At 35.2% G+C, this 26,990-nt stretch overlaps 1 protein-coding gene across 1 annotated transcript in view; it reads left to right on the top strand.

Annotated features, from left to right (window-relative positions):
* CNTNAP4 (contactin associated protein family member 4) overlaps window positions 1–26,990 on the top strand; it is a gene marked incomplete at both ends in the record, with an annotated part of 195,152 nt that overhangs the window by 60,916 nt on the left and 107,246 nt on the right. Inside the window, one exon of the mRNA XM_084225161.1 lies at window positions 10,795–10,988. Within this exon, the coding sequence (XP_084081287.1) occupies window positions 10,795–10,988 (194 nt within the window). The remainder of the gene's footprint in view (window positions 1–10,794; window positions 10,989–26,990) is intronic.

The raw sequence follows: 26,990 nt of genomic DNA, 5'->3' as shown, positions 1-26,990 counted from the left end.
TCTTAATAAGTGTCTCTATTTCCTGTTAAAGTGGTGGATATATATTTGAGGAGACAGGAACACAAATCACAAATGAATATTTGTATAACATTAAAATCCAAGTGTTCTATGGGGTCGATGGTTGGAGACAGGGACAACACACACCAAAGCTGCCTGGGACAAGCAGCCTGTCTTATTGCTGAGAGCCTTCTTACACAGGGAGTTCAAAACTGCCAGGTCTCTACAGCTCATTGGTCTGACCCCCTCACAGCCCAGCTCCTGACCAGGGAGATGCCTGCAGCCCAGGGTGGAATGTGATGGGTGAAGGTCCCTGTCTGTCATCCCAGGGACCGATTTATGAAACTGGGCTGGGTTTCTTATTTGTCAGTACAAGCCAGTTTGTAATGTTAACATGCTTGGATCAGAAAAATATAATTTAGGTACACATATTTGTATGTTTTGGTGTAACTCACATCACTGGAGATCGTAGCTGGTATTAGGAAATTTAATTTAATTACCCTGGAAAACCTCATCAGAATGCTGTCATAGTGACAAATACTTGAAGTACTCAGTCTTGTGTCGGATGTACTAAAGCCAATCAATGCAAAATGTTTTATGCTTGCTTTCATTTTCTTTGAATTCTGTGGCTGTAGTCAGTAAAATATTGGGATGACACACTAGCTTGAAGTGAACAGGAGCAAATGCTAAAAAAAACAGGTTTAATTTGGTTTCAAATTTTGGGTTTGCCTAGTTGTTTCACCCTAGAATTAATGAAAGCAAAACAAATAAGAAAGAAAGAAAGAAGAACATTAAGATGTCTAGAAGTTAATTAATTGCAGATGTTTAACTGTAAAAACTCAGTATCTCATTATAAAAATATTTTTGGACATGGAAACTATGGCTAATTATCACTATTAGCTTTAAATTGTAAGACAGGAGTGTAACATTTTGGGCAAGACTACTGAGTGAGTGAAACAAACACAGGTGGCTCAGTGAAAGCAGCTGCTCTGTAGAGAGCATGTAAAAATTTATTAGCTTGAAAAAGTTATATAACTTTATAAAACTGTGATGAATGGCATATTTGAGATAACCATGGGGTTTTTTTTGTTTCATTGTAACAGATATTTATACAATAAATACATATTTTCCATTTCCACGCAATTAGTTTATATTTCCTGACATAATGCTCTATATACAAGAAATTACACCAGTACAGAAATTGAAGTGAGAATGCTGCTTTAACTCAGTGGTGTAGTGAAAGATGGTGGCAATGAAGCTTCATTTTTTTTGTTTTCCCCATTAAATTTTCTGCTCATCATCTATGAACAAAATAAGATAAAATGCGCAGTGATGAGTTATAAGTGATCCTCACTTCACTGATGGAGAAAAAGAGAGAGAAGGTTAAAAAACTGAAGTAGTGAACCAAACTTCATACAGAGCAGGATTTACTAGTACAGCATCCTAAACATGGATATGTCCAGAGGCTAGAGATATAGAAGAGAATAGCGCTATTGCAAGAATCTGCTCTCCTAAGGAGGAGACAATCTCCCATATTAAGTTCTGTTTTATATTCAGTCTTGGATTATTGTCAGAATATGTGCCAAAAAGGGGTTCAACTGCTATGTGAAATTCCTAGTTTGTAGTAAGGGAGACAGTTTGCTTATCATCAGGTAAAAGTGGATGGTAATAGCCAAGAATGATGTAATTCTTGCAATGAAGTGGCACATTTACAAAGCAGTTTTTCCTAAGAAATTTGTGGAGAACACAACCTTTACTTCAGCAGAAATCTCTTTTTAGTACCTCTCTCCTGCTGGAGGAAGAAAAAAAAACCTTTTTAGTATAGTGCTCAGAAGTGGCTCAGAGTGGCTCAGATTATATCCTACATAATTACAGCTTCATTACCTATATAAAAATTCTTTACTCAAACTTGGGCTTTCCAGTGCACAAAAAAGATGTTTCCTACTTTAGGGCACTGATTCATAGCACTGTGTGGTATGCTGGTGATGAAAAATCTGAACAAAATAGTGGCTTTCATAGGTCTTTGAACCATTGCCAGCATGCTTTCCTTTTGATGAACTATGTCAGTTTATTGAACTATCTCCTTTGATATATTTACATAATGATTAATTGAGGAGAAATGTTCAGAGCTTTCTGAAGAAATGTAAAATGGGATCCACTGACTCTCTCACTCACCTAATTTACTGTTAATGCAGAAGGGGGAGTGAAATAAAGTTACCTACCTTCTGTGTGAATGATGCAAAGTAGATCAAACTTTGTCACTATTAATACCATTTCCTAGTGCCTTTGTGTTGCGCTGATTCAAATTCAAAATGCCTCTGAAACTCCTCTTGACATAGTAACTACTACTTGTCACAAATTATTACTAAAACCTAATATTCATTTTATAGTACCTGTCACAATTTTGAAAGTTAAGTTCCTTAAATATTAAATATTCTGACAGTTGAAAAAATAAACGCAATTGCTCCTTCTCTTCTAAGATTATACATGTTTTCTTAATTGATATTCACTTCCAGAATATCTTAAAATAAGGTTAGACCTTCCTACAAAATTAGGCTTATTCTACCTTTGAGGCCACTGAAGTAACTGCTACACCCACCTCCCTTAGAAAGTTCTGTCTGACTGAAGCATTAATATAGCTCTTTTATGTTCTGCCTCAAAAGTAGATGAAATTTTTTAGTAGTTTTGATTTCTATTGAGATAGTTCTCCATGCCTCTTGTAAAAAATCCTTAGAAAACATAACTTCCCTACATGGATAAGCCAAAACATACTTATTATGTCTATACTTATTTCTGGAAATTACTCGGGTAGATTAATCTCATTCTTCAGTTTTTAAGAGCCAAGATTTCTTTTTTCATTTCTTAACAGCAAAAGTAACTTACAGGTTTCAGAATCAGATGCCATTCATGGGACTTTTCAGTCTTTATTCAAAGAATATGTCTCATGATATATTCCTGTGAGTGAGAAGTTTTGATATCAGGCCCTCAAAATGTGTCTCTTAGTTATTCTCTCACAGTATTTTCTGAAATCTGGCCAAGAGCTTCCCTAAAAAATCCAGAAAATGATGGGTTATATGTTTAGAAGGAAGGGGTAGTACTGAAGAACTTCAGAGTTTACATAGGCCATCAGATTTGGTTTTGTTGTAATATACAGAGATAAGTACTGTTTTCTACAAAGAGAACATGATTCAGAAGAGTTCTATGAAGGGGAGACCTTGTTTTGATTCCTTGAAATATATCCAAGATTACATTCTGTTTCTGTATTTTTTTTTTATATTGAGCTTAACCCTTATCTATCAGTTTGCAACATAGGAAGACAAGACTAGGAAACAGCTAAAAAGCTATACATGAAGCTCGATTATGTATTTCTTAATTTTCATCAGTTCATCTTAGTAGTTATGACACCTTCAGCTAATACTTGGTTTCCTACATACAACTTACATACATATTTAAACCAGTCTAAAATAGAAAGACAGTTGTGTAGACAGTGAATGATTTCCTATGAAATCCAGTTATGGAAGGATACTAAACCATGACACTGTCCTGAAGGACAGCCACTGAGACTTTTTACACACTGATAAGATTACAGGTGACACCTGCTTTTAGTCTCCTTCCTATCAGTAATGTCTCTCTCATGCAGAAAGTAACCATGTACGAGAAGTCTTAAGACTCCCCAACTCTTCAAAGCCCCTTGTTCTAGTAATCTTCAAAGAGGTACTTTTGTGATCTTACATTTTGTCTGAATGCCCTATATCATCCTAACTTGCAAATCTTAAAATCACAAGCAGAGACAGTGGAGATGGAAACACCAGTTGGTTAGAATATGGTGCTAATAACATGAAGGATGCAGGTTTGATCCATTTATTGACCATTCACTTAAGAGGTGGATTTGATGATCCTTGTAAGTCTCTTACATTTGCAATATTTGGGGATTCTGTTTCCAAGGCTGTGCATTTTGAGACCAGTTTGGGTCTTTCATTAGGCAATGACAACTCTTTTTGAAGAGCTGCATTTTCCTGCACTGAATGCTCTTTTGGTTTTTTAGGTGCTAAGATTAGTTGTTTTGTATGATAGTTTTAAATATAGATAATATGTGACTATGAAAAAGACTGTCTAGTCCTGATAATAATCTCATAGAAAACAATAGAATGGAGGCTTCAGATAAAGTTTGTCAAGGACAACAAGGACAAAGTTCAGAAAGAAACACTTTGCTTTGTAAACTCCTTCTTACAGAGGAGTCAGGGTGAGGCAGGATCCATCCTAGTCCCAGACTCAGTCAAAAGTTTATGTCTCATGGTTTATGTAGGTGTAATTCAGTTGTTATGTAACTTTCTCCAACAGAATTAAGGATAGCAAGCCAAACATATTTATATGAATGAAGTATGTTGTTTTTTGAAATTGATGATGATAGTGATTGGACAAAAAAACTTTAATCAGAGTTACTTCCTGCACAGTATATTTATATCTACTATTTTTAAAGCAATATTGAAGTAATTATATTAAGACTAGCAAAATAATTATTAACAGGAGATTTATGTTACTCAGCCATACCAGTGACCCTGGGCAACTCTTTCATTCTGCCTCGAGGAGTAGCCTTGAGGGGGTGTCCTCACTCAAGGGAGGAATCTCCACATGCACTCCTAGAAGGAGTGTGTTGCAAGTCCCTGCTGTAACAGGAGGGACTTAGACTATGGGCTTTCATAGTATAAAGTGGTTGGCTGTCGTTCATATGTTTGAAGCCAGCTGTGTCAGCTCAGCAGCCTTTAGATAAATTATGACTATTATCACTTGCTGGTTCTTTTATGAGGATGCCTATATGCTGCATCCTCACTGGTATGACTTTCTATAGGTAGATGTTCTTCACATCCTCAGAATATTTAGCTTTGGGATTGATGTGTCAGGCTGGCCTCAGTGTTCTTTAACAACAAAAAAACCCCTCCTCTCCATATATAATCAATAAGTTTGGCAAATGTGGTAAAGTTCAGGCTGTTTTATCTCCATTAGGCAGAGCATCATGGTACATATCAAAGGCAAAAGATGAACAGCTATCAAAAATGTGGTTGAAAATTACTATGCAGAAATTTTATATGTGAAGCTGTGACTGCAGAACTCAGTTCTGATCTAGCTGTCCTTCTAAGGCTTCTTCAATCTGTGTGGAAAAAAAAATAAATTCTGTGTCCTATATTTCTTATTCATACCTCAAGGTCCCTCATTTCTTCTCGGGTTTACTTGCCACAGTTTATCCCTGGTTTCAAATTTTTAGGTTTTTGTGTTTAATCACTGAAATATGGCTCAAAACAGCATTGCTGCAATAACTTTCCCACAGCCTTTCTGCAAAAATGAGCCATGTTGTGATTTATGCTCTTTGACATCTTTGACTATTTAGATTCTTCTTGATAATTACTTTTCTTGCATTTTGCTAGGCTATAAATGGGAATTTCTAATTGTATGAGCTCTATGTCTTGAATTGCCTCATTCAAACATGGGAGAGCTAAAATGAAAAAGACCACAGGTTTATTACAGCAGTACTGTTACTCTACACACATTTTTAAGGGGCAAAGAGGGTTGTCACGTGCTTGCAATGCATCAACATCATTTATCAGATATTGCCCCCCACTCCCCACCTTCATTATCTGTCAATGAAATTAAAGAACAAAACTCTTGGACTGTTTATATAGTTATATACCTAGATTTTTAATTCTCAGTTTATGAGAGAGGATACCATTCAGCTTAAGAATTTAAATAGTGTCATTTTTTGTATTTTAGAGGTTTTGAATTCTGTAAACCAGTTCATTTTTTGTTTCAATAAAACCTTAGAAGACTCAGTTGTCAATTGCTTGCATGCAGAAAATCTGCTTTGTAATAAGTGCAGGCAAATTCATCCCTGCTGCAACTTTATTGACTTGAAATTAAAATCAGCTTCTGTTAAATGATCCAGATGGGAAATACACAGTTTGATTAATCAAAGGAAAACATCCTTACTGATGTTTTCAGAACATCACCTTAACTTTTTCAGAACATCACCTTAACTTTTGCTAGTACAAATCTTATTTTATAATACTCTTGCAATTATTGCAATTAAATATGCAAAAAAATAATGGAATTTAAGAGTGGTGTAAGTGCTGGTTCTGCCTAAATGGTCTAATGAACTGCATGTGAAGAACAGATGTCGAGGCTTGTATGAGCGTGAACTTTTTTGTGTTTTACATAACAATGTAGGTGATTGTAGTCATAGAGCCAGGTAAGCAAAAAGTGGGGTGCTGTTCATACAAGGGCAATCTGTAAATCAGTTTCTATGCTATGTAGTTCAGAGTTTCCAAAATGAAGCAAAAGTAGCTTGGCATCCTGATAACTACAGAGAGCAAGTTGGGAAAGCATAAGCATCATCTAATAAATTTTCTGCCATCAGGGTTAAAAGTTTTTAACCTGATATAGCATTCCAAGTCCACTGTAGCTATACTCAGTATTTTCTGCCCTAGATGTGAGACTTCAGACATATCTTCAGTCATTTTGAGTTTTGCTCTCTTGTAGCTATTTGCTGACTTTGCTGAGGTTTTTTTTTTCTTTTCTGTTTTCAGAGTTAGTGATAATGATATTGTCATCCCAGTGAAGCTAGGGAAATATAAAAGTAAAAGCTCTTTAAACACATATCCTAGCAGACAGGAACCAGAGTAATGAAATAGTACCCATTCAGTGTTGTGATTTGTTTATATTGATGGTCATGGGAGAGGGCAGAGGATTTTTAACCTCCAAAAGCAAGAAAGGTAGATAATAAAGTTTAAACTACAATAAAGAGCATAAAAATTGAATTCTAGAAATAGAATATCTAGAGGTATCTGAAGAAAAAAGCAAGTCTACTGTTGGAATTCTAGTGCATAAATCCAGGATAGATTTCAAGCTGCAGTCTTGTTTATAGTTTTGCAGTTGTAATGATGAAGAAATTGCCAACTGAACTGATGAATGGTGCCACCTTGTATAACTCCCACAGAAGAGCACTGTGCATTGCTTGGAGTGAATGTGTAAGGAAACTCCAGTATATTTCACTTAACTGACTTGAAAATAAATGTTATAATATTGTAGAAACAGAAATCAAGAATAATGGAATTTCACAGGAAAATTTGAAATATGAAAGATTTCTTAGATTTTAAATCTAGCACAAATTAGTCAATATTAATGCATTAAAACCATCAAAAACGTAGGAATTTTTTCAATAGTTTAATGATTAATTTATTAATGATTGTCACATAAAATGAAGGAGGCTGTTTATCAATTAGTATGTATAAGTGACTGAGGGAAACTATAAACTTTGATTTAATTCTCCAAGTAACCATGGATCATTCATGAGTTAAGAAAAGGAGTAAGTACTTCAGAAGAAATATTACTAAATGTGTTCAGCAAACTAATGTATTTTAAAAAATGACATCATGTGTACAAACATTTTAGAAGCACTAGTATTTAAAAGAATATAACAGGAATTATAAATGAAATGAAAATATTTTATGTATTACCTGTGTGTTCAACTTGAAGTCATCATGTTCTTCATAAAAAGGAACTGTGTAATGCTTGGGGTTTTTAACAGAAATAAAGTATGAATCCTGCATGTTTTGGCAGTTTGAATATAGATTTTTGGTATGTTGCATATAAATCTCAGTATTGGCATAAGACAGTGGGAAATAAAAAGGGTTAAAAGCCCCCTGAGGTAAAGTTCAAATAAAGGAACTCTACATGCAGGTTTTATCTCCTTTGAAAATTATTTTTCTGATTTGATGTTCATTCTCAACAAAAGATGTTTCATCAGTCACTGTACAACATAGATTCAGATGTAATTGAAGAAAATATATGCTTTTTATAAAAGACACTGACAAAAAGAGAGAAGAGAAATAAAGTGAAAACTGTGAAGTCAATAATTCAGGAAGTTCAGAGATGACAAAATTATGTTCTGTAAATCTTAGTCTATCCTTGCGTGTTCATACATTTTGGCACAGACTTCTTTAATATATGTGGTATCTGAATCCCTGTGAGAAGCTGTTTAAACCCTCTCCAGATCTTCCCAGGAACACCCACACCACACAGCATGAAATCTGACAAACAAGATCCTTTTGACATCTGTTATGCAGCTAACTTCTGTGCATCACCATGCCCAGATGTATTCTACAGCCAAAGGCGACTACAGCTTGGTACACACATTAATCTTGCTGCAAGGACAGGACACACTGTAAAGAATGCTGGGTCAGAGGCTAACATGCTCTACTAGTGTTTCCTGCAGGACTGGGCAAACATTTAATATCTGTGACAGGTGGCAGTCAGATGCTGGGAGGACACCTGGCTGCTGGACAGTCAGACTAAAGAGCTCATGAAGAGCCTTTGACAGATGAAAGCATCATGTGAACCAGTGTAGTGGTTTTTCAGGAAACATGTTGCAGCTTCTCCCTGGTGGTCCAGACTGTGACTTAATATCGGCTGTTGGAGATATGCTGCTTCTGCTCAGTAGTTATTCTTTATGGGTCTTATGTTGTATTGGTCTGTACAGGGCTAATAGATGACTTCTGGGACTGCCTCTTAACTGTAATACCTGAAATCAAACAGCTCTGACATTAGAACACTGTGTATCTGTGTCTATTTGTCTTCTTTATTTTCTGGATGTAGTGCAGCATGGTGAGGGGATGTAGACTACATGGTGGCATGCCCTGCAAAAACTTCTGGAAAACACAGTACTAAAGACAGGAGTACTTACCTACCAAGTAGTACTGCCATAACAGGCTGCTTTTCAGGCATTTTTTTGACATCCTCCTTACTTCCATTACTTCATTCTGAATAAAGTTCTGCAATCACCAAGTGAAGATGTTTTGTCTCGGAAGGAATTTGCAAATTATGTATTCAGCACAGTCTGCCAGACTACTCCTGTTGACTACAATTCAACCCCACCTTTCAAGTGGAAAGTTCAAAAATGTCACCAAACACCACGGTGACACCTAATTCTAAGAAGGCTTTGGATGACACAGCACAGCAGAATGTTGTTGTGTCTGTAAGTGTCCGTGCATGAACTGAGGTTTTGGAAGTTAAGGTGGCAGTGAAGTCTTATGTGTTGTGTGTCACAGATACAGTACAGGATGTGAATGTGGACCACTCTGCCTGTGGGTGCAGAGTGGTCCACATTCTTATTTAACCTCCCATGCTGACTGTTCACACAGTTTGCTTGTTTGATGCTACCACACTGTTTTACACAGCCACTAAAAGATGAATTTATGTGGTCATAAGGAAAAGCTTTGGAATCTGTTTGAGAGTAATTGAGATGGAGCCGTGGAAATAACATATTTACATAAAATTCAGAATACTGATTAAGATAAAGAGAGAAAAAATATACAAAGTATTTAACTCCATAGTTTCAATTCTGTTACATTTTAATTAGCTCTTAAATGTGTGGAGAAAGGAATTGTTGCATACATGGGACTTTATGTTTTTCTCTCAGTTCTTTCTGTAAAACGGACCTCACATTTTTTACAATTTATGAATACCTGTATAATTTCCCACCATTTTACATTTAAGTGACAGTTTTGCATATCTAAGTTAAAATTCTTTCTTCATTTTCTTTCCTAGAGGAGGTAAGGTTTAGAACGTGGCTTATGAGTCTAAACAGAATTAAACAGCATGTAGTATTTAGCTATGAATTTTTCTACATCTTGAAGCCCATACAAGCATAAAATTGGATTGTAGCTAACTGATTGTTGTGGAAACTAGATATGTCTTTTCTGGTTCTGTAAGAACTTTAAGATCTTTTCAAGGTGCCTCTTACAGTGTGTTTTTCAGAGTTAGATCTAAATCTGTTCTTAAATAATGGGTATTTTTTAATTTTTACCACAGCATTCTCTGATAAAACCTAACAGATGCTGTGTCTGAATACTTGCATATTTTGCAATGTAGTTCTGTAAATCAGTGTCTTTTCTTGCAAGATTGTTTGATACCTACCTTTGACCTTTTCCACACAGCTTTACAGGAAAACTAGCATGATCTGAGTAAATAAAAGCAAACAAAGGAAGACAAAGGAACACTGAATTGATTTAATTTCTTCCTTTTACTATCTTTCTGATTAGTTAAAATACTGGAGGTGTAGCTCTCCACTTTGGGCGAAATTTTTTCTTTGCAGACAGATGTACCTGTGCTTGAAACTGAATGTATATCTCATACTCTTTTATCATTTTGCTTACAAATGTTTTGGTAATTTTAAGAAGCATGTGCAAATTTGCCATCTAAATATGCTATATTGTTTCATATGCAAATTTATATATCCAGGCCTCACAAAAAGAATAATGCAGAATCATTGAGGTTAGACAGGACCTGTGGAGATCTTCTGGTCTTCATAAAATGAAACTGAGATGCTTAAAATAAAAAGATGAAATTCAGATTTTTTTTTTACTTTAAGAGTCTGGTTGGTAAAAATTACTCTGTAAAATTTATTGTAGAACTTCAAGACAGAGAAAAGGGTGTGAATCAATTCCTAATAATTTAGAATGTTTATATTTGGTTACCGATATCTAGATATCTAGTATGTATACATTTTCAGAATACTTGCTAAATAATATCAAAATAATTTTGATGCAACTATATATTGAATCATTGAACCATTTGAGTTGGAAAGGACTGCTAGCAATCATCTAGTTTGAAAACCCTGTGTTGGAGATGGGCATTTTTCATTAGATAATGTTGTTCAAGTGAACTAATTTATTTTTGTATATACCAGTTTTGTGCTAACTTGCTTATATCTAGGACTACTTTTCACTCTTTTTCATTCTTTTTAAGGTGCTGGTGGCTGGTCTCCACTTGTGTCCAATAAATATCAATGGCTTCAGATTGATCTTGGTGAAAGAACTGAGATTACTGCTGTTGCTACTCAAGGTGGTTATGGGAGCTCAGACTGGGTAACAAGCTACCTTCTGATGTTCAGTGACAGTGGACAGAATTGGAAGCAATATCGTCAAGAAGAAAGTATTTGGGTATGTTCTTTCAATAATGAAAATTACATTTCTGCAAAAGACTTAAAGGCGACACTGCGCATTGTTGCACATCTAAGCAAAGCTGTAGAATATAAAGAACTATACTAAAAATGTTTAGATAATTAAGTATACAAAGCAATTTAGCTCTTGAAAAGATGAAAGACAGTAAAAAGCAAACAAACATCAAAAGCCTAGCCATAGAAGTACTCCATTAAGACGCAAGGAATTATTCTGAGGATTAAAAATGTACTACAAAATTTCTTTTGTCTTGCTATGTATGGCAAACTTCTTTTCCCAAAAGTATTGATCCCAATGCATGAAACTTGGCTTTTAGTTACGGTTAACAAACAAAGCAAAACAAAGCAAAACAAAACACTTTATTTTTTGTGCATTTTTCGTGCATAAAAGCATTTAAACTTATTTTAAGAATAAAATGAAGGAACCAAAGTAATTAAAATCTTAACAAGCAAATTCCAGTCCATTAAAAGAAATAAATAAATTAAGCAATATTTAAGTTTTGGTCGTCAAATTCAGAGTCTAGTTTCTCATGCTGTAACCTGGTTATCTCTGACTAGCTTTGTAAATATAAATGATAATTAATAAGGCATTAATAAGATAATTTTCTTTTTGCATGAATATAAATGACAGCAAAGGGCACAAAACCTTAGAGATTATGTTCAAAATATTATGAAAAAGTGAATTACATAGTTTTAGAAAAGGGTTGCATTTTTCCTTGATCTCCAATAATTGGCAGTTTGGACTAGAGGAAGAATATTGGAACTTGTGTTATATTATTGCATCCTGTCAAGTGAATTCTGTTCTCCATGCATAGAACTGATTAATTTCTAAATTTTTCTAAGCCTTAGACTTCACTTATTTCTTGCTGCAGTTAAACATTATGTTAAAATTATTTCATTTTATGCATTTTGATTTTGTTGACTTTTAATTCAAAATGTTCTTGTCACTCTTGCTGTCAAAACCCATCTATGGTATAATGAGATTATGCAGTGTTTTACTTGTTGCATAATTATCCTGCTTTTTAAATTTGCTACATACTTCCGCTTCAGATTGTGTTTTCATAACAAAGAGAAATAAATGAGTTTCTAATCCATATGGCTGTGGGGAGTAGGAAAATCAATCAATTTTCCAAATGTTAAATGAGCATAAGTTGCTACAATATTGTCTTTGCTCATCTTAAGACAGACTGACAAAGCATATCTGAGAGGCAGGGCAGCTTGGTCTCTTCGATGACGGCTCTTTTGAAATCCAATATTGGTATTGCAAACAGTGATGCAGATTGTTATTTCTTGAATATTGCCACCAGTAAAATATCAAATGAAAGTTAAGAAAAATTGTAAAATGCTGATGCAGACATTGGATAAAGGGGGTTCTTAGGTCTATAGGACGTAAAAAGTGAAGCTTCAATTCCATCATCTCAAACTTAATAAAAAATGATTATTTTAATGATTGCAATGCAGATTGAAGGTATGGCTTGCAGGCAGTAATGAATAATTCAAGGATGCAAAGCATCAGATTCAGGGCAGTCTATTGATCTTTTTTATGTATCTTTATTTAGGAGTTCTGCTTCTAGTGGAATATATTTTCTCTTTTCTAAACTAATACACAGATGTAGTCTGAAAGTGAAACTCTTAAATCCCTATTTATTTTATAGATTTTCTCTGTTATCTCTTTATGCTGACTTCCTAAATGACTTGCTCAAGTTCATTAAGGCAAGAACCTCCAACATTTTATATACCATGTTATTTCTATCCTGTGTTTAACTGAGTCATTGGCCTGGTACAAGGCTACTGACCAGACATAACTTTTAGAGTTTTCTTAATACTACTCTGCATTAGAATGATGGAAGTTTTCCAATTCTGACGGCCCTGTATTGAAATCTTCACTAGACGAAAGTGGTTACTTCGTGAGCACTTTTGTGGACTTAAGTAGAGATAATTCTCTTGTCTGCAAATTCACTGCTCCCTACTTTCTATTTATCTTTTCAGAAGTTAGTTTTGAATCGTCTTTATTTCCTTATGGTTTATCTTAAGGTTCTGAAACTTCTGTCACTGTGTGGCTATAACAGCTTTTTCATCCTCTGTAAAATTTTTATAACAACTGAGGTGAAAGAATATTATCTACACCTCTGCAAATTATCTAGTTACCAAAACTCTCTTAATAGTCTGTGGAGTGGGTCGTTTTTTCCAAGGCTGGCTCCTCTGACCACAGGGGTCTTGCTTAGGTTGAAATGAACCCTGTTTCACCTTCCTCTGCCTTTAAAACACTTATTGTGTGTTACTGCTGAATTAGGATGTAAAAATTCTGAAGTTAGGTGAGATTATCCTGTCCTTTTCCTGCTGCTAATTATTAAATATTTGTTTTCACTTTTCTGTAGATTGGGAATTGGTTTAGAAGGCATAATGGTGACTGTAGTGTTTACTCCTGCAATATATTTTGCTCTCAGTGTTCTAGTTTTCTTGTTGTACTGATGTTCTAAATGTATGCCTTACTTGCTGCCTCATAACTGTAGGAAGTTTTTATTATATGTGGATTTTATTTATTGCTTAAAATCATTTAATTATTAGAGGAGTTTTTGAAAGATTAACTCCATTATATTTAATTCCTAGGACTCCTGTCACAATAGATAAAGTATTGTTAAGTATTTTTAGGCATATGTTCTACAATAGAGTTTTTCTTATTTCAACCATACATTTTGAGTTCTGTCCTTAGTGATATTACTGTCACTGTCTTTTTAAAGTGAACTGTAAGTATTTTGTACCCTTTTCTTGATATTTGCTATAAGTTTTTTTCAGTCAGATCTTAGTAGAAACAATATTTACATCTCTTTTAGTAATTAGTACCGTTCTGGTCAAGATATAATTCTCAAGTGAAATAGTTGTTATTAGTTGTAAAACACATGTTTTTGCACAGAAATGATTCCCTTTTATAATGATTAGTTGAATCTTGGAAAGAAATAATTTCAGCTCAATATTATATTTTCTTTAATTTTACCATAAATATAGAAGTGTTCGAATGACACATGTTGTACTCTTTTATATTCTTCAATCTTTTTATTGTGTTCCTATTCCTTAGGATGTACTTTCAGATGCAGTAAAGTTCAAACTCCCAAGCCCGATCTTTTACATTGCTCTTTTTTTACCTTTAAAATGAGCAGAGGCCTCAAATGTCTTTGTATATTAAGTTATCAGATTTTTTTTCTCTGGAAATGATGATTCTTTTCACTTTTCTTCTGTCAGACCTCAGCTGGTATACAGTAAAACATCATAAAAAATATATATGTTAAGTTTTGGTCAAGAAGTGCTAGGAAATCTTTTGTCTCTAAATACTACCTTTTTTAAAAGTGTTGCTATTCAGTCATCCTCTTGATTTGTATATTTATTTTTCCTTGTAATTCTAGATATCATCGCCTGTATTTTGGTTGTGAAGAATCTCCTACTGTAGTTATATTTATCTGTTTGGGGCTATGTATACTGATCGTTTAGTATAATTTCTGGGTTTAACTAAATTCCTGGTTTTGTATCCCAAGAGTTTTTGTGCTGTGTGCTCTCTCCTTGACATTACTAATGGTTCTTCCTTTAAAAGGAGAGTAATAAGATAAAGAGATTAAAATGGAGGAGTTAAGAGGGGAAAGAAGTATAGCAATTAACAGTTTGAATAACATTTCCCATGGCTGACAATTTCAGTGAAAACATGAGTCATCTAACTCATGGAGAAAAGCACCTCAATGTTATTCATTAGCAGGAGTTTTGAGGAACAAAATAAATGCAATTCCTCTTTGATTCAATGTTGACTGTTTCTTCTCTGATACATCTATGGAAATACACATATATTCAGCCTTCAGTTTTGTGGATTTTCTTTTTTTTTTTCCTGTGAGAATGGTGATTTATCCATTCCACATCTGGAATTGAGTTTTCACTTTTATTTGTTTTGAATCTTCCCTTTAAAAATTATTCCAAGGAGAGAAATTAAAATGAATAGACAAAAATAGTTAAAATTTGGGGAAATTATGACCATTTTAGTAAATTCTCCTTTAGAAGACAAATTTGTTTATGTCTGTTTATTTTTGTACATACATTTAGGTTCTGAGGTCTACTGGTTGTTTAATTAAACTTAGCCAAAGTTAAAACTGTAAGTTTGTTTTATCATAATATCCTCAACCCTGTGAAGTTGCACAGAAGTGTTGTCATTGTAACAGTTACAATTCTAATGGTATGTAGCATCATTTTGTGGATGGTGAAGAATTAATTGTGTATGCATTGCTGCACATATTCACAACTTCCTTTTTAAAGGAGTTGGGGCTTTTTATTTTATTGGAGACTTCCTGTGGTGTAAAATAACTCACAATTAAGGAAAGCTGCAGGTTACGAAATACCAAATCACAAGTATTCTGTGATAATCACATTGTAAGTTTAGAGAATGCACTGTTTTGATAAAGCTGGTGACTCTTTCTTAGACTCAGTGATTCATGTTTGCTATGATCCTCCTCCTTAGAGAGCAGAGTCATAATTCTTGATCATAATTTCCTTCACTTTAGTAGCAAAAGAATGCTACTTTTATATATGCTACTTTTTTTGACTTCTGATAATTTGAACCCAGAAGGTTTTTCTGTTGTTTCCTTCTGCAAGCCAAGTTATAAATAATTTCAATGGGTACTCTATCACTACATTTTCCATAGGTACAGTTTTGAAGTATCGTGACTTCGGACTGGCTGACACTTCTTTTGTTAGTCACAGGAAAGAGAGAAACCTCTTTATCTATGAATTAAAGCAGAGCATGTCATAATGACCCCCATGGGGGCCCCTCACTGGACCACTGAGTAGCTGAAGGACTGCAGTCTGTGGAAAGGACATATGCTGAAGCACCACAGGAGAGTCACCCTCCTTAAAGAGGAAATGTATGACAGAAACCACTTCTCATGGAATGTATCCCTGCCCATGGCTGGGGTGTTTAGACTAGGAGATCTTTAAGATCTCTTCATACACCTGGCCCCAGTCCTTCAATCCAGCCTGTCTGGATCCCTCTGTAGAGTTTTCTGCCCTCCAGCATATCAACACATCTGCCCAGCTTGGTGTTGTCTGTGAACTGATGAGGGGTCATGTGATGTTTTTTGTTGACTGGGGAAATGTGCAGGGGAACGCAGGAAGAGGCGGGAAAAAACAAAAGAGGAGAATATTCTTAACTCAAGGTATAAAAGGAGCTTCAAGGGAAATATGAAAAATTATGTATGAAGAAAGTCAGAAATACAAGGAATCTTGGGTGGAATAATACAGGCAGGGGACTACTGTGCAAATGCCTTTGTGAAATTGTTTGCATGCATAAATTTCCACTTATGAGGACATTTTAATATTTATTTAAGACATTTAAAACATAAAATTTCTGAACTTACCTTAGGAGCTTTTGCATTTCTCCATCTACTTCTGTTTCAAAAGCACTCTGACCGCAGTGCTATTTTTAGACACTTCAACGGCAATCTAATAAGGCTAATTTTGCAGTCACAATGATTAATGTACTGTATAAAATATCTTACATTAAGTGAAAAGATGAATGCATGCATCAAGGTTAACCTGTCCCAGAATATTTAAGATAAGTTCAAAGGAAGGAAAAAAAGATAGAAACATCAGCAAAAAATGTAGTGCCTTAAATAAAACCTATATAATTTTTGTGTGTAAACATTATAGGAATTGCTAATGACAGAACAAGTAAAATATATATTGACAGTATGTATATTATGGCAGACCATATTGTGGAAAAAAAAGCTACACGCACACATTTATAAACGTGTATTTAACCAAGGACAGCAAGATAGCTTGAAAACATGCAAATCCAGCAGCATGCGGAAATAAACAGATTTAGATTTAGACATTCACAGGTTATTTTATATGTGTGTCAATGTTGCAGTCATTAAATTAGCAGCAGCTTTGGGAAACAAGCGTAAATGTGTTGGGATGATTTTTTTTTTATTTTAAAGATTTCTGCTATGCAAACTATTAACTGTGTACCAGAGTTGGTTTCTGGGACTGATCTTGATCAGGACTTTTTTCCAGACAGTTTCCAGCTGCATCACAAGCAATAGCAAAGCAGCTACAACTTTCTATATTCAGGTACTACAAGAGAAACAACAAGCATCTGGTTCTTTGCTTCTGCCTTTTCTGCAGGTTTGGTTAGTGAGTTTGCACTGTGCATGACTTTGCTCTTCTAAGATGCAGCAATCCTGTAAATGATGGCCCTATTATCTTGAGCTGGTTTTGTAAGTTAAAAATCATGCTTTTTCATTAATGTAATTATTTTATTTTGATCTCTGATTATCTGTACTCTAAACATATCATCTCTGAATATATTGAAGCTAGTACACCATTTTTCCATTAAAATTATTCAGTGTGATATATGATGAATTATTTTGTATTGCCTTTACCCATTGGTTATCTTAATAACATTGTAATATTCATGTGTGTGGAAAATGCCATAGAAAGCATTAGAACTACCAAAAAAAAAAAAAAAAGAAAATTAGTTCTTTGTCTCTCCTCTCAGGTATTGGCTGCTCTAGAGTGATATTGCACTGATTCCTGTCATTCTCATTCTAATATGAGAAGCTTGTGCTTGAACACATATGCCTGCCTGAAAATGACTTATGATGGATGAGGAAAAATTGTGCTATGGCTGGGAAAATATTGTCCCTATTTTCTGCAACAGACAGATTGTGTGCTTGAAGAAATCAAGCTGCCTTTGAAGAAAGCATTTCATCTTGATAATCAGAACAGAGTGTGTTCAGTTTGCTCAAGGCTTATTGAGCAACTAAGTAGTAGCAGACCACATATTCAGCTTCTCTCTTGTTTATTCCAGCCACTCTCCTTAAACAGAGAAAAAATACTTTTAGAAATGGACTTTAGATCTAATTTGATCTAATGTCTCTGTCATACACAGATTTGTTTTATGCCTAGTATAATTCCTGACGTTTGAAGTTAACAAAGTGAAAGAACTGATTTTTTATAAAAACTTCGGTAATTGAATTTCAAAGAAAACCTCAAATTATTTTGAGTATATAATATCTTAACCCTGGTATTGTGATGGTCAGGCCATTTTAATAGTTTATCAGTTATTTTAATAATCTATCATGTCTACAACATAGTAATATTTAAATCATTTTCACACTTCCATTTTAGACACTTAAATTTTCTTTACAAAACTTCTTATGCATTGAAACCAGAGTCCTAAAAGTAGAAAAAGGAATTTGGAGATCTAAGTGTTTCTTGAACTTGGCAGCTGCAACATACACTTAAATGCCAAATTTCCTATTTTAACTTTTCAGAATCTGATTTTTTTAATAGTATTTAGTGTTTTCAATCTAATTTTCATCTGTTACTGCTCTTTCTCTGTATCTGCATTTCTGTAAAATATATGCCATGGCTAGTAATTTTCTTCTCTTACATGACTAAATGACAGTTTTCATGCTACTGTGGAACTAAGATCTGCTTTTATTCTTTTGTAGCTGTTCTCTTTCATAAACACATGCCTAAGCATTCACTGGAAACCTAGGTAACCTCTGCCTCACTATGTGTTTATGTAGTTAAGGTCATAAATAATGGGTAAGAATTATCTTCTGAACACTTTTAGAATGCAGAGACTTTTGGGGAAAAAAATCAAAATCTATTTCCAAAGTATTTTTCTTAATGGGCAAATACAGTTTGAATGTAGGGTGAATCACGGAGTGGTTTGGGTTAGACAGGACCTCTGGAGATCATCTGGTCCAACATCACTGCTGAGGCAGAATCTGCTAGAACAGGTTGCACAGAATCACATCTGGGTGGATTTTGGGTGTCTCCACAGAAGGAGCCTCCACAGCCTCTCTGGGCAACCTGTTTTAGTGAGCTTGCTTACAGAGGTCTGGGGTCCCTGAGGCCTGCCTTTAGCAGTAAAAACTCAACTCAAAAAGCAATTCAGTATCCCCTCCTTGTCTGTGTCCTTTGTAGGACACCTGCATCATTTTGTATCAGACCCACATTTCCCTTAGTCTTCCTTTTACTACCAATGTCTTTGAAATCCCTTTCCAGATTTAATTCCAAATAGACCTTAGTCTTCTTTGTGATCTTCCTGCGCACTCTAAAACTGAAATTTCTATGTTTAAGACAGAGAGACACAAAAAAAGAAATTTTTTGAGATAGTGAATACATTTTTTGTTGCTTTTTGAAGTAAAATGTTCATATACCTTTTAGTGTAAATGTCTTATTTTTTTTATCAACATCACCTTCAGTTGATACCAACCTGACCAGTATCTTGGTAAAAACTTAACTGTGCATGTTTTTTTAGCTAAGACTACATGTGATCATCATATCTTCGCAGTGTTGGTAACAGCATAAAATTTACTAAAGTTTTAAAAGCTTATACTTTATATATTTTTGATTCATTAATGGAAACTTGAATCATGTAAGGACAAGCAAGGTTAGCAATTTGTATATCAATACTGTGTATTTTCTTGTTTCAATATTTTAGGGCCTTTTCATAAATGGAAAGGAATGTTATTCCTCTACTGGACATGTACTTAAACCTTAGGATCTTGCACATTTATGCTGAATAAAGAATAGGTTTTAGGAATAGGTGTTTAACCCATTTAAATCTACATTTTCCAGACAGTGACATTTGCTACCACTTGTTTTAGAGGTCGTTGGTAAGTAGTTTTGAATGAACTTTATTGCATATTTCTTCCCTTGTATAAAACTTGCTAGACTTAAATTGTGTAAGGAATATTTCAGTATCTTTTAAATAAGTGATTCAGCAACTACAGCTGTACTATTCATATCTAGTAAAGATTTCTGTGTGATCAGATCTATAGTTTGAAAATTCAGTAAATACCTTACTCTTTCCCACTTCTTAAATTGCCTTATTTTTTCAAGGTTAATTAGTCCTAATTAAAATATCACTAAAAAGAACTGCCTTTATGTTCCTCAAGGAGCCCCTTCCTCTACTTTTCTATATAGTTATCTGTGAAAATGCAAGCTAGAATTTTTTGATCTTTCGATCTGAGTTAAAGTATCAGAAAAGTTTCATGAAACATTCTAATTTACAGCATTTAACTTACTTTAAACAAAAGTATGTCTTTTAGCAAAAGTTTTTATTTCCCATATCTGTTAATTTATCTGCAAGTTTTTCAGCAGATTTCCTTGTGTGATGTTCACATCTTTGAATGGGAATTGAGCATAGAGACTTTTTTCCGTAGACTTCAGTAACTTCCATAATTTTCAATTAAAAACAACTGAATTTTATTTTTACCTGTTGGATAAAGTTTTATTTGGCTTAGTAGACAGGTCATGGATTTTATATATTTGTCGGTTGTGCTTTCATCGACATTGTAAAAGACATCAGAGAATTTCTTATGGGATTCCGTGGCATTTACAATAATCATATTTAACTTTCTGGTTGTGCAGCTTTTTCCTATATTCACAATATTTGTTATTATTTATTAGGGTTACTGAATAGGGAGTATTTGGGGAAAAAGGATAGTAACTAACTGCATAATATCCTGACTCTCTATCAAGTAGGTGTAGATACTTGTGCTAAGCCCTTAGTTAAGGGCTTCTATGTTCTTAATGGAATATTAAAAACTAGGTGGTTAGTGCCTAGTCATAGGTACAAACTGGAGTCAGCATGGAATTTTTTTTCAAATTTGTGAGCTCTTATCTTAGGCCTTATTTTCTAGCAGTCTAGTGATTGAAAAATAGAAAAAGAATGGAAAAGTATTTTTTAGCTTTTATGCATGTTTTTGCTGACTTAACTGATTATTTTACCTCAAAGAGACACATCTATCTATATTAGCCTTGGCGTGGCAAGTTTTAACAGCTCTATCAGTTACTTTTATGAATCTGTTTATCATCGTCAAACATACACTATATTACTCTTTCAAATAACTCCATCTCTCAAAACTTAGAATGTATTATTCACCTCCAGTCAGAAATATTTGGGCATTTATTCCTGTTAAGAGCCATTAACCATAACATTTCATTCTTTCATAATTCAAATATGTAATGACAAATAACCTTGAAAATTTTAATCAGTGAAATGCAAAATTTATCAGATATATCGAAAAGAGTTTTAGCATTCAGCATATCCTCAGTTGTTGCTAAATATGTTTTAATACCCATTTGGTCTAACTATTTGTTGGTATTGGTGGAGATAAAAAGATAATTACATAGGTCAGGCTTTACCTCTGCTGCCTAGGAAAATACACAATAGCTTATTTTGAGAAGTGAGAGAAAGTAAAAACTGACTGTGCTTTAAACTCTTTATATATTTGTGAAAAGAATTATCTTTTTGGTGTTTTTTCCCCCCTTGGGCCAACAAATCCCCAAAAGCATGCAGAAGCATGTATAAAGCTACAGAAGAATACCATTAAGACATGAGAAGAATATTATTAAGACACAGGAATAATATTATTAAGCCACTGTAGTCTTAGTCACTACCAATCATCATACCAATGTCTTCTTAAGGAAAATTGTCCAGTGCAATTTTTTGTCATGATTTAATTAATTGATTATGTATAGGCTAATTAAGTGGTGAGTTTATGTGATGACTTGATGAGAATGTGCTTACTGCAAAGTTATGACCAGGTTAAGACTCTGAAGTCATTTGAATTTTAAAATGAGAGACCCAAAGATGGGCTTTACTTAATGCAGGGGAAGGACTGAGATTTAAAGTAGGGAGTTTGCATGCTTTCTCACCTAGCAAAAGCAACAAGGTGGGCAGGATTTTACTCCTTGATTCTGATGGATTTTGTATATATTCAGTGTATTTAATTACCCCTGCATGCACATGCTTTTTCAGGTTTTGCTTTTCTAAGGCTGAGTCTACATTTCAGAGGGCTATCACACTCATGCAAGTTTAGAAATTTTGGGGTATTCCACTAGAAAATCTACCCATTTAAACTCTTCTTCATATCTTAATTTTGTATTGGTTTTTATAAAAGCAGACTGAAATATGTCACAGATAAGAGATGAGGAGTTGCATATCCAGAGTTTTAAATTTATCAGTAAAACTGTGCAGCTTGATTTAACACATGAATTTATGATTAGATTGTCTTATGATGTCTTCACTAACTGGACTTTCTTATGGAAAGTTGGTACTGGTACTGGCAGATGAGCAAAGGAAGTGGTCAATTTTGTTGTTTTTTTGGGGGGGATTCCTTTTTCTGGTTACATGTCAGAGATATTTCTTTCTGCATAGTTTCCTTCTCTGTTTTAACTTACGGAGTTATCAAAGGTTTCTTTCAAATTTGAACAGGGGCGATGTTCCACTCAGGGCAATTTGAGTTGTAGAAAGAGGGATTTGTGGTGATCTCAACAGCAAAAGCTTTCCCTTTCTTCTTTGCATTGCTGAAAATTGCAAGAGTTCTGGTTTCTCCTTCTGGCTGTCCATCAATCTTCATCACATTCTGGCACAGAGTGGGTGGTGAGAGTTGAAAGAGTTTCAGATTCAGGACAGCAGTTCTATCCTTAATGTTTCTCAGACTGTAAAAATTGCCATCATAAACTCAGTTGTCCCACAATCTTATTGTTCATCAACAGTAGAGCAGTAAAAAGCTGAAGTGAAAATTTATGTCTAATCTAACCAGGATCTGAAGCAGTGTCTTCTTCCACCCATGTGTCTCTTTGTTTCTCCTGTTACAACACCCTTAAATTAGACTTAGTGGAATGCCTAACGATGGAAATCTTGAATCTGGGACAGAATAACAGAAAATATCACTGTTCCTGAAGATGCCTGTGAAGTAATATAGGCGAGTCATATACTTCAACATGGTGTCTTGGTTTGAAAGACAGGTGTCTGCCGGAAACCTCCCTTGGAATGGGGAATATGAAGCCCTTCCCACTGAATTATTATAACTCTGAAATTAAGGAGCTTTCAGGCAAAGATATGAGAAGCAGAATAACAGTTCTTTACTAGTGTGTGTAGCAAGGCAAACAACAGCGGCAGCAACAGCAAACAAGAGCAGAAATCCAGTGGAAATCTCTTCCCAATCTTGGAGCACTTTGCCCATGGGTGCAGTTCCAGTCGCAGCCGGCAGGGGCGCTGCTGGCTCTAGGGCGAGCGGGTGCGGTGGTTTCCCGCGCCTGCAGGGGGCGCCCGGCTCCCTCGCGCAGGAATGGCGGAGGGGCTGGCGAGAGTGGGCCCCAGCCGGAACCTCAGAGCAGCGGCTGGAACCTCAGGGCAGGCTGTAGCTGGAACCGCGAGGTGTCCCAGCAGGCTGGAACCAGGAGGTGTCCCAGCAGGCTGGAACCAGGAGGTGTCCCAGCAAGCAGGGGATGCGGAGCTACAGTGTAGCAAAAGCACAGAGGAATGGCAGGGCTGCAGCCCAGCTCCTCCCTGGGAGGGGAAAGGACTGGGTATCCCAGGGTTTTCTCCTGGGGCGGTGGAGCAGATGGTAAAAGGCTTTTTTTAAGTGAGGTTGGGTGTTAATAAGGTCCTAGTTCGGTGGCTGTTCTCATGAGCAGAGGCTCACCCGCGGCAGAAGCAGGACCAGGCTGGGCTCTGGTGGCGGCAGTGAATTCCTCCCCCTCCTCTCACACCTCACCCCAGTCCTCTGTAAGCAGCAGCTCTGACCATCTTTCTCCAAAGCTGAGAGAGAAAGGGAGCTAGGAGCTGCCCCAGCCCCCGTTTTCCCAGACCAATTCTCACGGTATCCCTGCCCTTCCAAGAGAAACCCTCTGATAAGAGAGTAGCCAGCTGCATCCTTCCCGGGGCAGCTTCTTTTCTCTAAGTACCCGACCGTTAATGCCTCTGAGCAACAAAATGGGAGAAAATTCCCTAACAGAAAGAAAACAAAAGGAAGAACCCTAACTTCCAAGGCATGGCTTATAATAAATTATCTCTTGCTACCATGACAAAAATTGAGAATGTTAACTGGAATAAAAGTTGCTTCTGTGTAAAACTAGAGATCTCTATACATCTCATGTCTCTATTCTGTCACTGACCATGATATTATTAAACCGTAAGAGTAAGAAGTTGTTTGAGACGTTTTGAATCATTTTGCCTGTGCAAATAATGTTTTTACATTAGGGAAAGAGAAAACCTGTATCTTCTTACTGGACCTTCTTGTAGATGGGGCTCACATTTGCTAACTTTGAGTCACCCGAGACCTCTCCGATTACCCAGGACTGCTGATCAGTAATTGGAAGTCTCTCAGTAAGCACTTCTACCATTTCCCTCAGTACCTGTGGGTGACTTCCATCTGGCTTGGTAGACCTGTGTGTGATTAAGTTGTGTAACAGGTCACTATTTCCCCTTTAATTTTAGGCCCTTCATTCCGCTCCTCATCCCTGCCTTCCAGCCCTGGGGCCTAAGTATCCCCAGAACAAATGGTCTTTGTAAGACTGTACTTCCTGTCATAAAATTTCTGAGAAACAGCATCAGTACATGTTTCCAAAAATTTATTTTAGAAAGCCATGCTGGTTTAGTTCTGTATTAATTGTTCTTTTCTTTCACTTGTAGTTTGCCTTTTGAAATAAAAGTAAGCTAGCTTGCAACCTTAAACTTACTATTGTAAAAATTCTAGGATAAAGAAGGTACTGGCAGCAACATTTTCTTGTTAAAAGTTGATTTCAGGATAAGTTACTATTTTTGAGTGTGGCCTGTGATAATAGCCATATTATGATGCCAGACAAATTGGTAGAAGGAATTTTATGCTCAAATGTAGTAACTGGAAATGCAGTTATTTGAGACAGATTGCTGGAAAACAATAGTTTCTGGCCAGCGGTAATATTATGGAAATCTGTTCCAGGCTTCATTAGTTCAGTCCTTGTTTTGAAGGAAAAGTCTCAAGGACTATAATATCTCTCAATAGTGAGATGGAACAAGGGACAGACGCATGTGTAGAAGATAAGTTTTGACGTAAGAAAAACAGCTCTATTTTCTGTCTATTGTTCAGCCTAAAAAAGAGCCTGTGATTTGTGACTGTGTATTAGCTGCAACCATGTTGAACGCTGTCTTTTTTGAGCCCTCTATATTGGTCTTACATCCTTAGCTATCAAAAGTAAAAACCCCTATGTTATAAGGAAAAATGTGCACATGAAGAATTCTATACTGATCTTTTGTGTCTTAAAAAATTTAAGTGGACGTATGGCTTTTCCTCAGGTGTCTCTATGGGTCAGTCTGTTTGTGATTAGTGATTAAAATAGACAGAACCTCAAATACACTTGGAAAAAAATCCATGGATAGTTCATGTAAGCTTCTTGGTTTTCTTCAAAACCCATGATCGCCACATTAAAGTGATGGCATGTAGTTGTAAGATCAGTCTACTAACAGTAAGAAGATGCTTAAGGCATCTTAAAAATTACTAAGAGAACTGTCATAGCTTGAAATTTGTTTAGCTGTTACCTTTCAGTTCATTCACAGTAACAACAAATTTCTATCTCACTGTTAGGAACAAAAAAGAAGTAAACTTGTTTATTAGCATCTATGCAGAAGTGAGATTATGATTCTGGTAAATAAAAGTGTGCTTTAAAAGATTTACATTCTGCTTTTCATCTTCTTAAGAAATATCAGAGTTGAATAGAAATTTGCAATTCTGAGGAAAGCACATTATTCATTCTTTTTTTTTAAATTTTGAAAATATTTAGCATTGAAGCCATTTGAGATGTCAGATTTATTAACAGACTGTGAGCTGTTACAAATAACAGGAGATAAGTTTATTGTTTTATCATCTTTGCTGAAGATGCGGTATTCTATTTTGTCTTATATTTCAAAGGTTAGGATATAGAGACATTTTATTATACCTAGATCTTCAAATTTGGCAGGAGATCAAAGTTTTTGGATTCCTGCTATTTAACTGTAAGACTTTGCAGAATGCTTTCTTTTTCATCAGAGTTATACCAATTTTAACTGAAATAGAGAAAGAACTTTGGATAATTTCTGCTTCTTTTCAGAAACACTACCTAAACTTCAACACATATATATGTTTGTATATGTATATTTATATATACACACACGCACATAATTGTTCAAGCTCTGGAAAGTAAGACTATATCAGTGTAATCATATTACAAATATTACAATATGGCATGAATATTACAAATGGCATGAAGAAAAGTAGTACGTGACCCCCTAAAATCTCTTGCCATTATACTTCTATGAAAATGATTGGGTTTGTTTGTTTTTTTTTTAACTCATAGGGATCAAGAAGCTTTCCATAGGCTAGAAATAAACTTGAACTCTGATTTCCATTCTGGAATTTCAAAAAACCTTAGACCTAGTGGACTCAGGCCTCTAATCCACTTTTCTTATTTGTTTCTTAAGTGTGTTTGACCACATTAATAAGTTTTCTTTTTATGTATGTCATTTAGTAAATATTTTCCATATGTGAATTTGAATTTTTTTCTTAACTTTAACAAAATTTTATTTCTTTCTTTGAGACTACAAATGGCTTTCATTTTTTTCTTGAATTACTGTGTTGTCTTAAGCATATTTATAGATTTTTTACATCCCACTGCATGTAAATGTTTTCCTGCGTTCCTCATTTATCTTTTAGTTTTTCAATTTTTATAGTATTAGAGACAGGAAATTTTATTTTTCCTTACCTTTTAAATGTATTTTTAATGAAAGAATACTAATTCCATTCTGGTTATGTTAATCTGTACTTCTTGCATGATCCAATTGCAGGTAGAGTTAGTTTTGCGGTTAACATGATGTGAAAATAGCATGGCAAGTGGTCATATGCAAGACCATATATGAAGCCACATCCTTCTTTGTTGCAAGTCTCTAGAGAGTCAGCATATCTGCTGGCAAGCACCAGTTCATTGGAGAACAGCAACACCAACGAGGTGTCAAATGGAATTGACAGGTCAGAGGCATCATTTACACAAGGAAATAAAAAGTCACTTCAAGTGGAAAGAAGGATGCTTTTGACAGTTGCATTTCTTGGTTTACCAAATGTCTATCCAAAGCCAAATTGTCTGCTCCAAATCCAGTGCTAATCTTGTATTATTAGATACAATGGAAAGT

Source organism: Fringilla coelebs (genome assembly GCF_963513975.1).
Source record: "Fringilla coelebs genome assembly, chromosome: Z".
Lineage (NCBI taxonomy): Eukaryota > Metazoa > Chordata > Aves > Passeriformes > Fringillidae > Fringilla > Fringilla coelebs.
This window is presented reverse-complemented; position numbering and strand designations above follow the sequence as displayed.